General features: G+C 41.4%; 1 protein-coding gene across 7 annotated transcripts in view; it reads left to right on the forward strand.

The window, feature by feature from the left end:
* Positions 1–11,108, forward strand: part of LOC109936984 (kynurenine--oxoglutarate transaminase 3) — a 75,889-nt gene extending 64,781 nt beyond the window's left edge. For all 7 annotated transcript variants that reach the window (XM_048601948.1, XM_048601945.1, XM_048601946.1 and 4 more), the window contains 2 exons: positions 10,576–10,662; positions 10,822–11,108. In XM_048601948.1, the coding sequence (XP_048457905.1) occupies positions 10,576–10,662; positions 10,822–10,872 (138 nt within the window). In that variant the 3' untranslated portion in view covers positions 10,873–11,108. The remainder of the gene's footprint in view (positions 1–10,575; positions 10,663–10,821) is intronic.
* The last annotated feature ends 509 nt before the right edge of the window (positions 11,109–11,617 follow it).

An 11,617-nucleotide genomic window follows, 5' to 3' on the forward strand; every position in this document is an offset into this window, starting at 1 on the left:
TACAGTTCTGGTCACCGCATTATCGGAAGAATGTGGAAGCATTGGAAAGGGTGCAGAGGAGATTTACCAGGATGTTGCCTGGTATGGAGGGAAGGTCTTATGAGGAAAGGCTGAGGGACTTGAGGCTGTTTTCGTTAGAGAGAAGGTTAAGAGGTGACTTAATAGAGACATACAAGATGATCAGAAGATTAGATAGGGTGGACAGTGGGAGCCTTTTTCCTCGGATGGTGATGGCTAGCACAAGGGTACATAGCTTTAAATTGAGGGGTGATAGATATAGGACAGATGTCAGAGGTAGGTTCTTTATTCAGAGAGTAGTAAGGGCGTGGAATCCCTGCCTGCAAAAGTAGTAGACTCGCCAACTTTAAGGGCATTTAAATGGTCATTGGATAAACATATGGATGATAATGGAATAGTTTAGGTTTGATGGGCTTCAGATTGGTTTCACAGGTCGGCGCAACATCGAGGGCCGAAGGGCCTGTACTGCGCTGTAATGTTCTATGTTCTATGTTCTATGCCTCTTAAGGTAAAGGTTAACCTTATGCTTTTAATTACAATTTAATTTTAACTTCTAATTTTTCTACATGTCCACTAGCTCTTTGTCAGTAATGTACATAGACATCCAAAACTCTTTGATTCTTCATAGTTCTTGCCTTCTTCCCACTAAGACCTTAATCTGATTTGTCTTCTTTGAATCTGTACTGATTCTAATGAGTTCAGCCAGGTGGATATCATAGAATATGAGTTCCGTGATTGGGGCTGTTAATCTGGTCCAATCAGGGACCTCTGGCTGGCAGATAAAACAGGAGTATCAGACATCCTGACACCCAGAGAGTTGGTTCTGAGGGAGCTGGATCAGTGTCGAAGATTTGATTTATTATTGTCACATGTGCTTAGGTACAGTGCACAGTTTTGTTTTGCTTGCAGTATTGGCAGATCATAACAATACAAAGATCACAGGGTGATTGAGCGGAGTGAGGAATACAAAGTTACAGCTGCAAAGAAGCTGCACCAAAAGCGAGATCAACATTAGATTTGAAATTTGAGAGGTCCATTCAGAAGTCTAATAACAGCAGGGAAGAAGCTGTTCTTGAACCTATTGGTATGTGTGTTTAAGCTTTTGTATCTTATGCCTCATGGATAAGGTTGGAAGAGATTATAACCAGGATGGGAGGGATCTTTGATGATGTTGGCTGCCTTTCAGAGGTACAAGTATAGATGGAGTCAATGGACATTCCATATGTAAATAAAGGGTGACTTGGTAAGGGATACTGGCCTCTGTGGAATGATTTCACGTGATTGGTGAGGCAGCACATTGTGCCCTTTAAGTTGCCACAAATTATCCACCTTAATTCTGAATCATGAGTCAAGGAAGTCAGCCATGGACCTTCTTATTCAGAACTTAATTGCAGAAATGGCAAGAAGAGGAGGAGTTTCTTCCTGAGCAAACTTGCCCTTCTTGCCCCCTCCAGCAAGCAGAAAATCACACCTATTGTAGCTGTATTGAAAGGTTATTCACTGGTACAGTTTACTTGTGTCTGTGTTTGGCTTGATTGATATCAAAAGAGCGGACGGGGGCCACAGATTCTGAGAACATCTTTTTTAGGAGATGACAGTGCAGTTTTAAACAGGAAGCTTCTGCTGCAGCTTCTGTATACATTGCTAAGCCGTCTAATTTAGGATTTCAGCTTTTTCATATTTTGTACATAATTCACAAACATACCAATCAAGTTCAAATACAGACCCTCAAGAAAGCAGCTGCGTTTTCCCAAATACTGGTTGACTGTGTGTGTTTTTTAACATTATTACTTACTAAATAATATTGCGGTTGAAACTATAACTGGGGGCGTAGCCTCAAAATAAGGGGGAGAAGATTTAGGACTGAGTTGAGGAGGAACTTCTTCACCCAAAGGATTGTGAATCTGTTGAATTCCTTGCCTAGTGAAGCAGTTGAGGAACCTCGTGAAATGGTTTTAAGACAAAGGTAGATAGATTTCTGAACAGTAAAGGAATTAAGAATTATGGTGAGTGAATCTGAGACTACAAAAGATCAGCCATGATCTTATTGAATGGTGGAGCAGGCTAGATGGGCCAGATGGTCTACTCCTGCTCCTATTTTTTATGTTCTTATGTTCTTCTAAACAAAGATATGGAGAAAAAAAAACATAATGTTGTGGATACTGCAGGTTCTGAAATGAAAACAGGAAGTGTTGGGAACACCTATCAGGTCAGGCAACATCTATCAAGAGATGTGCAGTCTCACTCCCCACACCTTTTCCCACCATTGACAGCCATTTCTTTGTCTTGGACCCATACTTTGGAATTCTCTCCCTAACTTGTCTATCTCTCCACTAACTCCTATCCTTGCCTTCGAAGGCTGTCTTTAAAACCTACCTCTTTCACGCCAAGCTCCTTCCCAGGTCAGTCCGAAGTGGGGATAAAGAGTGCTTGTGAAGCAGTTTTGAAATTTATTTCAAAGCAAGTAAATTCTTATATGTATGTTATTTGTTTCTTACGTCAAAGGACACCATCTGTTTCAGAAAGTTTATAACAAATTTTCTCTTATTCACACATTGCAAATCATGACTCTTCACACAACTGTGACATTATTAGCAAGTGTGACCCCTCCATGTATGGAAAGGTCCCTTTGTACCCTTTTCAATATTTGCCCCTTAAGATAACATTTACTGAAACTGAAGTCAACACTATTTTGCTGAGGCTTTTCTTTGCACAGGATATTGTTTCTGGAAGTGAGGAATGTGAAGGATATTACTTTAAGTTTATTTCCATCAGGCACTTGCTCATATATCATCATTAGACACAAGGAAAAGCTCCATTTACAATATAACCTTAGGCCCAATCTCCACTGAATGACACATCAAATATTGGGAAACTTCCCAATTCCCACACCATCCATCTGCTCACTTTGAGATGGCAACTTAGTGTGAACTTGGAGAACTAGCTTTCTACATAAGTAACTAGATCAAGGAGTAAGATCCTTGCAGTCAGCAGGTAGAGATTTTCACGCTGCCTGCTTTGAATTTTTCTGTAACAATATCAACGTTCTTATTGCACTTTTAATGTATTAAAATGTCCCAACAGAAGTTTTATCAAATAAAATTTGTCATCAAGTCACAATAGAAATTCAGACTTGGTCAAAGAAGGCTAGGTTTTGATGAGCAGCAAAAAAGGAGAGAGAGAAATGGAAATATGACAGGTTTTGGAAAGGAATTCCGATGTAGACACCTGAAGGTTTGGCTAACCATGGTGGGACAAAGGAAGTTGGGGGTGCACAGGGAACTGGAGTTGAATGGGTGCAAGTAAAATCTCTGAGTGTTGTAGGGCTGCAAGAGGTTACAGACACAGAGACCCAGTTTCTCAGCTGCAATCTAATTTTTATTTTATTCACTCATGGGATGTGGGCATTTCGTTAGCTGGTCCAGCATTTATTGCCTGTTCTTAGTTGCCCTTGAGACGGTGGTGGTAGGTTGTCTTCTTCAACTGCCTCAGTCACTTTCAAAGCAGTTAGTTTGCTTTCCAAACCTGAGGTTTCTACTCCCTCTATAATGATCTTGGTTGACCTTTGATGACAGTGAGAGGTCAGCTCATTCGGTTTTCCCAATGCACAATTTGATAATATGCTAAATGAGATCTGAGGTCAAAAATGGCAATTTATTTGCCACCAGCATTACTTCAAAAGTTGTTAGCCATTCTGCTACTTGAGGAAATGACCGGGAGCAGTATAGTGAAGGCAATCTACACCCCTCCTTCCAATCCCGTTTCAAGTTCGTTTTGGAAATCCTGCAGTATGACTATGCCTTACGGTGACATATCACTTACTGACAGTGCAAGTCCCTTGTAATCTGTGCACCGATCCTGTTCTTCAAGGGAAATTAGGGGTGCTGATTTTGCCAATAATGCTCACATCACATGGAATGAATTGAAAAGAGAAAGGATCAGGTGTAAGAGAAGTTTGTTGTCCTTAACAAAGGTTTATTTCATATTTCCAGAAACTGCTGTACCTAACCAGGGTAACACTGCATGGTTTGTAAAGAATCAGAGGGAAGTGCACAGCATTTTAGCAACCACTACCCTACTTTTCAAAAGCACAAGATGTTCCCAGTTCTTTGCTGGCATATAGCACCAATCCGTTTGGCTTGTGATCAATTAAATGTACTATCTGTCAAATATAATGCATGCTGCCATTCTTCCTTCATAATCAGGAAGTCATAAGGTTGAAAACATGACTAGGCAATCTGTACGCACTTCTACCTTATTTGTCAATCCAACATTTGTCTTTCTATTTAAAATGTTGAAAGCCTTATATAATAGGTGGCAATAGATGGGGCATGAAGCTTTGGGAATGAACTCAAAATATTTCACTCCCTACAAGGAAGAAAGAAGCCAGGTCTTTCCCTAAATTTGATGCAGAGTGACGCCAATAGCGTGGGTTCACTTCCTGTACTGGCTGAGGTTACCAGAAAGGTCATGCCTTCTCTACCTCAAACCTCACCTGAGGCATGGTGACCCTCAGGTTAAACTTACCATTAGTTGTCTCTTTCTAATGACACAGCAGCCTGAGGGTGCCCTGGTGTAATGGTGATTTTACCTTCAGCTTATGCTGTCCTTTGTTTTTCTTCATGGTCTCCCTTCTTATTGACTCTTCCTCATACAACACACACTAAAGTTTCTTATTATTGAAGTTATGTTTCAATAATGTCTTCTTTGCAGTTTCTAAGATGTATTTTGTGATTCTCTCATTGCCAATCTAGAGAGATGGTGTGATCCTCTGCTGAGCAAGTCAATAGAGTGTACACCTCTCACTGCCAAACAACAGCACATATTCTTCAGCTGCTGGAACACAGTTAGTGTGTTCAGAGCAAACCAGGATTGCACGATTGGAAATAAATGAGAAGGTTGAGGTGAAATTGCAGTAAATGCAGCAGACTTGCTAGCAAGAGCATTATCGGTTTCCTTAATTCAGATCTTACCAGCACATAGTTGTATGGCTCAGCATGCATTCCACCCAGTCATTTGAAAGTATGCCAAACAAACTTCAGTTCATAAATGTCCACAGTCCTTCTCCCACAGTACTACATGACCTCCACCTCTCTCCACAGAACCGCCTCCCCCATCAGTCTAAGCATTACACAATGTTAGAGATTACCTGCTACAGAGACCCTTATAAGTTCAAACATGACAAATGCAGAGGCTGTACAGATCATGAGCTTGAATTCTGACATTCTAGAGGGGCAATTTTAAATTGCTTGCATGACAGAAATCAGTCAGGCAGGCTGTTAAGATCTTCCTTGGGAAGTTCCATTTAACAAAGAACAGTATAGCACAGGAACAGTCCTTCAGCCCACCAAGCCTGCACCGACACATGGCACCTTTCTAAACGAAAAACCTTCTGTCTCCATGCAGTCTGTATCCCTCTGTTCTCTGCCTATTCACGTATCTGTCTAGATATCGCTTAAACTCTGCTATTATATCTGCTTTTACCACCTCCTCTGGCAGCCCATTATGGGCCCTTACCACCTCTGTGTAAAAAATCTTGTCTCTCACATCTCCTTTAAACTTAGTCCCTTTTACATTCGGGTGTCCTTTTACATGAATTGCATATAGTTAATATGTAGGTACAGGAAGATTACAGAGGCAAGTAGAATGTTAGCATTTATTGCAAGACGAATGGAAAATAAAAATAAGGATGTTTTACTGCATCTTTACAGGGCCTTGTTGGGACTATATTTGAAATACTATGTATATGATTATTTAGTCATTGCACTTAGGGAAAAAAACAGTTATAGTTCTGTGAGAAACTGTTTGGTTCACTCCACTCATTCCTGGTTTGACTTAAGAAAGAAATTCAAACAGATTGGACCAATATCTGTTGGAGTTTGGAGTAGGAGGTGAACTCATTGAAACATGTAAGATCTTGAGTGGACTTGATAAGGTGGGTACTGGAAGGATGTTCTTTCTTGTAGGGGAGATGAGAACTAAGGTGCACAGTTTATGGAGAAGAAATATCTCCTAGAGGGTCATTGTTATGGACAATTCTCTTCTTCAAAAAGGAATGGAGGTTGTGCCATTGAATTTATTCAAGGATGAGTTGATTAATTTTGATTGACAAGGGAGTCAGAAAATAGAGTTGAGACCACCATCAGACCAACTGTGATTTTATTATGAAGCAGGCTGAAAGCATCAAATGGCTAATTCTGCTCCTAGGTTCTATGTTCCTGTGATTTCTCCCTTTGGAATTGGGTGTTGGATTCAAGCCTGACTAAAAAAGAAAGAACCCACCACTGTGTGGGATGGCCATGTGGCAGTGATTAGTAGACAAAGGGTTTGCTTGCGAGCAGTTAAGAACAGTGATAGGTTCCTAAATCTGGAAGCCAGTCAATAGGAGGCTGTACTGCTTAAAGGAGATTGAGCCTGTAGGTCAGGGAAGGAGGGAGAGAGATGGTGCCACCATCTCAAAACACTTCTTCCCCAACATTTTAAACTTACAAATATTAAAAATAGCAGGAGGGTCAGAAACCCTGTCCCGAAGAATAACAATTCTGACCCCCACCACCACCAATTTGCCACTGGTATGCCATCTCCAGGTAGTGGCCCAGTCCTTGATGAGTCAAGGAGAGGGAACCTAGGCTCCCCTTGAAAAATGTCAATCAGCCTCTGAACAAGGCCTTAAAGGGCTATTAAGCATCTTCAACTGGCAACCCACTGCTTGTTGGTGGGTGACTCTTCAGTCACCAGTTCTACCTCTTGGAAAACACAGTCCTGGAGTTGGATGGTGCCAGCAGATTAACCAGCAGATTAACCAGCAGTATCACTTTTTGAGCCTGCCTAAATCTGGATATCTTTGGGCTGTTGTAAAACTGCCCCTTCCCACTCATTTCAATGATTTGGAATTGTGGGTCTAAATGTCCTAATGGTCTGCTTCATCAAAGCCCTTATAGATGCATGCATTTTACTATATCTCTCCATTTTACATGTGAATATTTCAGAAGGAGCCATGAGCCAAGGTGACTGCTTCTACCTGATTCTGAAAGTAGTATGTTCATCAGTTACCAAAAACTAAAGCATTTTGGTAAGCTTCCAGCCCAATGAGCTGGAACTGGAACCTGTCTCTGTTCATGACTGAAATGGCATCAAAGGTTAGGGGGGTCCACATATCATCATTAATGCTGTCAACTTTGGGAAACTGGTTTCATAGAAAATGCTGTTATAGAAAGATGATTTTGGGCATCAATACTTCCACATTGAATGCTTCTCTCATCCTCTATCTGAAGTGCAAGTACTAGGGAGATCAAATGAATAACTAATAGCCTGTTATTCTGAGATAACAAGGTGTAGAGCTGGATGAACACAGCAGGCCAAGCAGCATCATAGGAGCAGGAAGGCTGACGTTTTGGGTCTAGACCCTTCATCAGATTGTTATCTCAGATTTTCCAGCATCTGCAGTTCCTACTATGCCTGTTATTCTGACTTTGTATTTATTTTGTACAGACACTAATGTGTTAACCAATGAGTTGGAGGTGAGGCAGCACTCAGAGTTTCTGTTTACTCAACAGTGAGATTCTGTTTAAACAAAAGTCCCTATTAACCACAGCAAAAAATAACTCGTGACCTGAAAATGCAGCATAGACTCCTGGTGAAAAGCAGGGTCTTTTGTTTCCCCAGAGAAAATTAGTGCTTCAGGTCAGTTACATTATGTAAATTATACATGTAACGCCAATCTCTACCATTTATAGCTGTGTGGTCTCCAGGTGTGATTGACACAGAAGAATTAACCAAATATCTCAATCCTAGCTGGAGTTGTGTGTAACTACATGGAGCTAGAGAACTATAAAATGGTTACAGCATCAAAGAACAATATTTATTGGGTGGTACAATGGCTCAGCAGTTAGCACTGCTACCTCATAATGCCAGGAACCTGGGTTCAATTCCACCCTTGGGTGACTGTCTCTGCACAGTTTGCACATTCTCCCCGTGACTGCGTGCTATGGTTTCCTCCCAAAGATGTGCAGGTTCGGTGGATTGGTCATGCTAAATTACCCATTGGGACCAGGGATGTGCAAGTGGATTAGCCATGAGAAATGCAGGGTCACAGGGATAGTGTGGGGAGTTGGGTCTGGGTGGGATGCTCTTTGGAGGTCAGTATGAACTTGATGGGCTGAATGGCCTGCTTCCTCACTGTAGGAATGCTATGATTCCAGATTCTATGAACAACATTTATCCTGTTGTCTTTGTGCCAGCTATATGTGAGAGCAAATCAGTTAGTTCTATTGCCAGCATCTATTCCCCGTAGCCTGTGCATCTTTGATTTTGTTTAACTAATAAAACACTGGAATTTTCTTCTCTAATTTTCCCTTCTCAGTCTTTTGTCTTGTTTCAATTCCCTGTCCTTTATTTATTCTCAGTCTCTTTCTTCCTCCCCATCTGTTTAATATTTCCTTGTCTTTAGTTTCTCCTTTCTCCTGCACATCTTTGGATTGTGGGAAGAAACCAGAGCACCCAGAGGAAACCCATGCAAACAAGGGGAGAATGTGCAAACTCCACACAGACAGTTGCCCGAGATTTGAATCGGACCCGGGTCCCTGGCACTGTGAGGCAGCAGTGCTAATCACTGAGCCACCATGCCACCCCTTTGTTTCCACATTATTGATCTCTTCGAAACACCAAGATCAGATGTGCAGTTTGTCACCCGAGATCTTAAATATTTTCCACAGATGATCTTGACTGATTTAGGTTTTGGGTAGAGATAAATTCAGTTCTAATTTTGAGTTATACAAGAAATTATATGTTAAGAGTATTTTGTACTTAATAAAGGATAAACTTAAAAAGACCAGAAATCCAGGGAAGGGGGGATAGTCGCAGAGATGGAGTGAATGTGAGGTAGCAGAGGGAAGATAGTGGCACTTACCCTGGTGGAACCATCTTTTGGCTTGTTTGACTTTCTTTTAAAAAGCATATGTTGTACTTAAAAATGCAATCTATCCTTAATTAATTCTTGGTGATGACAACATAGAAATTTACAATGGAGGAAATGCACTAAGGCTTAAGACTGACTTTATTATGTATTTGTTTTCCTTAACATAATAGATCACTGCTCAGTGATGCCCAGTTTGGGTTCCGCCAGGGCCACTGAGCTCCTGACCTCATTACAGCCTTGGTTCAAATATGGACAAAAGAGCTGAAATCCAGAGGTGAGGTGAGAGTGATAGCCCTTGACATCAAGATTGCATTCAACTGAGTGTGTCACCACAGAGCCCTAGCAAAACCGAAATCAATGGGTGTCAGGGGGTAAACTCTCCAGTGGTTAGAGTCATACCTGACACATAGGAAGCTGGTCATTGTTATTGGAGGTCAGTCATTGCAGTTCCTCAGGGTAATGTCCTAGGCCCAACCATCTTCAGCTGCTTCATTAATGGCCTCCTTCCATCATAAGGTCTGAAGTGGGTATGTTCGCCGATGATTGCACAATGCTGAGCGCCAGTCGTGACTCCTCAGACACCGAAGCAGTCCGTGTCCAAATGCAACAAGATCTGAACAATATTCAGGCTGGCATCTATAGGTGTGAGGCTGGAAAAGCACGGTAGATTAGACATCCAGGTAAATCAATGTTTTGGGCCGAAACCCTCCAAAATTCAAGCTTGGGCTGAAAAGTGACAAGTAACATTCACGCCACACAAATACCAGGCTATGACCATCAGCAACAAGAGACAATCTAACCACTGCCCCTTGACATTCAATGGTGTTAGCATCACTATCAACATCCTGGGAGTTATCATTGACCAGAAACTCAGCTGGACTCACCACATAAATGCAGTGGCTACAAGAGCAGGTCAGACACTAGGAATACTGTGGCGACTAACTCACCTCCCCAAAATCTGTTCACCATCTACAAGGCACAAGTTGGGCATGTGATAGAATAGTCCCCACTTGCCCTGGATGAGTACAGCCCCAACAACACTCAAGAAGCTTGACACCATCCAGGACAAAGTGGCCCACTTGATTGGCACTGCATCCACAAGCATTCACTCTCTCCACTGCCGTAGTGTGTACTGTCTACGAGATGCACTGCAGAAATTAACCAAAGATCCTCAGACAGCACCTTCCAAACCCACGACCACTTCCACCTAGAAGGACAAGGGAGCAGATATATGGGAACACCACCACCTTCAAGTTCCCCTCCAAGCCACTCACCATCATGATTTGGAAATATATTACCATTCCTTCACTGTTGCTGGGTCAAAATCCTTGAATTCTCTCCCTAATGGCATTGTGGGTCAACCCACAGCAGGTGAACTGTAGTGGTTCAAGAAGGCAGCTCACTACCACCTTCTCAAGGGCAACTAGGAATGGGCAATAAATGCTGGCCAGCCAGCAACACCCACATCCCACAAAATGTATAAATTTTAAAAAAGACTTCTGGACTGATTAAACTGTCTACATGTTAAGATTGTGTACAATCCAGATACATGGAAATGTGTGTGAAGCTAAACTTTGATGTATGGTTATCCCTCTACACTCTGCTAGAGGTTATAATTTAGAACCTTTGTTTCATTGCAGCGACTGGCAGCTATCCCTGTGACCTCATTTGTCAGTGACCAGGCCAAGAGCCAGTTTGAGAAGTACATTCGTTTCTGCTTTGTCAAGGTCAGTCAACTGAATTACAAATTGGGAGTGGTGGCAGGGTCCTTTTGATGACCAGGCCTGCTGCTAAGAATTAATGAAGCATGAACTCGAAGCATGTGTATGCGCATCTCTACTTTGTATATTCTCTAAAATGTCCTTCTTTTCCTTTCTTTTAAACAGCAAGACAGTACCTTGAATTCAGCGGAGAGCATTCTGAGAAACTGGAAATAAAAGCCATTGCTTCACTAATGGAGTAGCAATCTACATATCAACCTGACTGGCCTTAAATTTCTTTTTGAGTAAAACAGGTAGTCTTCCGCTTTTCCTTGCTTTCCTCAAAGCACTGAATTGAACAGGTCAAAGATTTGCAGGAACTGGGAGCCTGCTAAATATCATCTGGTTTTTGAGGTTTCACCTGGAAATGATTGGTTCTACAATACAATAAAACATATCCCTGCTGAAATTGATTTGGTTCATATCTGGTGATCATCATGATTCTCTTCAAGCAAATGAAAGTACTGATGTATAAGTAGATTTGCTCCAGTTCTCAACCAGGGCAAGATATTGTGAATACCGTAAAGTTGTGGTTTCACTATTCTTAACTTGATGTTCCCATAACAGTACCACTTGCTGCGGGAAAGGAATTGGAAATTCTACCCTCTGACGTTTGTTTTTCTTTTTACATACCTTGAACATGTTCCTTTATTAAAAAAAGCACTAAAGCAGAAGAATTAAAGATAAAATATGCTACAAAGATTTTTGAGGAGATTCTGCACTTTTTGGTTACAAGCTCGATTCACCTATTTTTTTCCTTCAGAATTGAAGATTCTAAATACTATAGCATTAATTTATTGAGGTTATTTGGATTTTTTTTTTCATTTGCGTTAAAGCAAACTCTGCCTTCCATGGTTTGAAGACAAATCTGTTTGAAATGTATGAACCTTGATACACAGTGGAAATGAAAGGTGGGTTTTAC

Source organism: Rhincodon typus, chromosome 10 (assembly GCF_021869965.1).
Source record: "Rhincodon typus isolate 14 chromosome 10, sRhiTyp1.1, whole genome shotgun sequence".
In the NCBI taxonomy this organism is placed as follows: Eukaryota; Metazoa; Chordata; class Chondrichthyes; order Orectolobiformes; family Rhincodontidae; genus Rhincodon; species Rhincodon typus.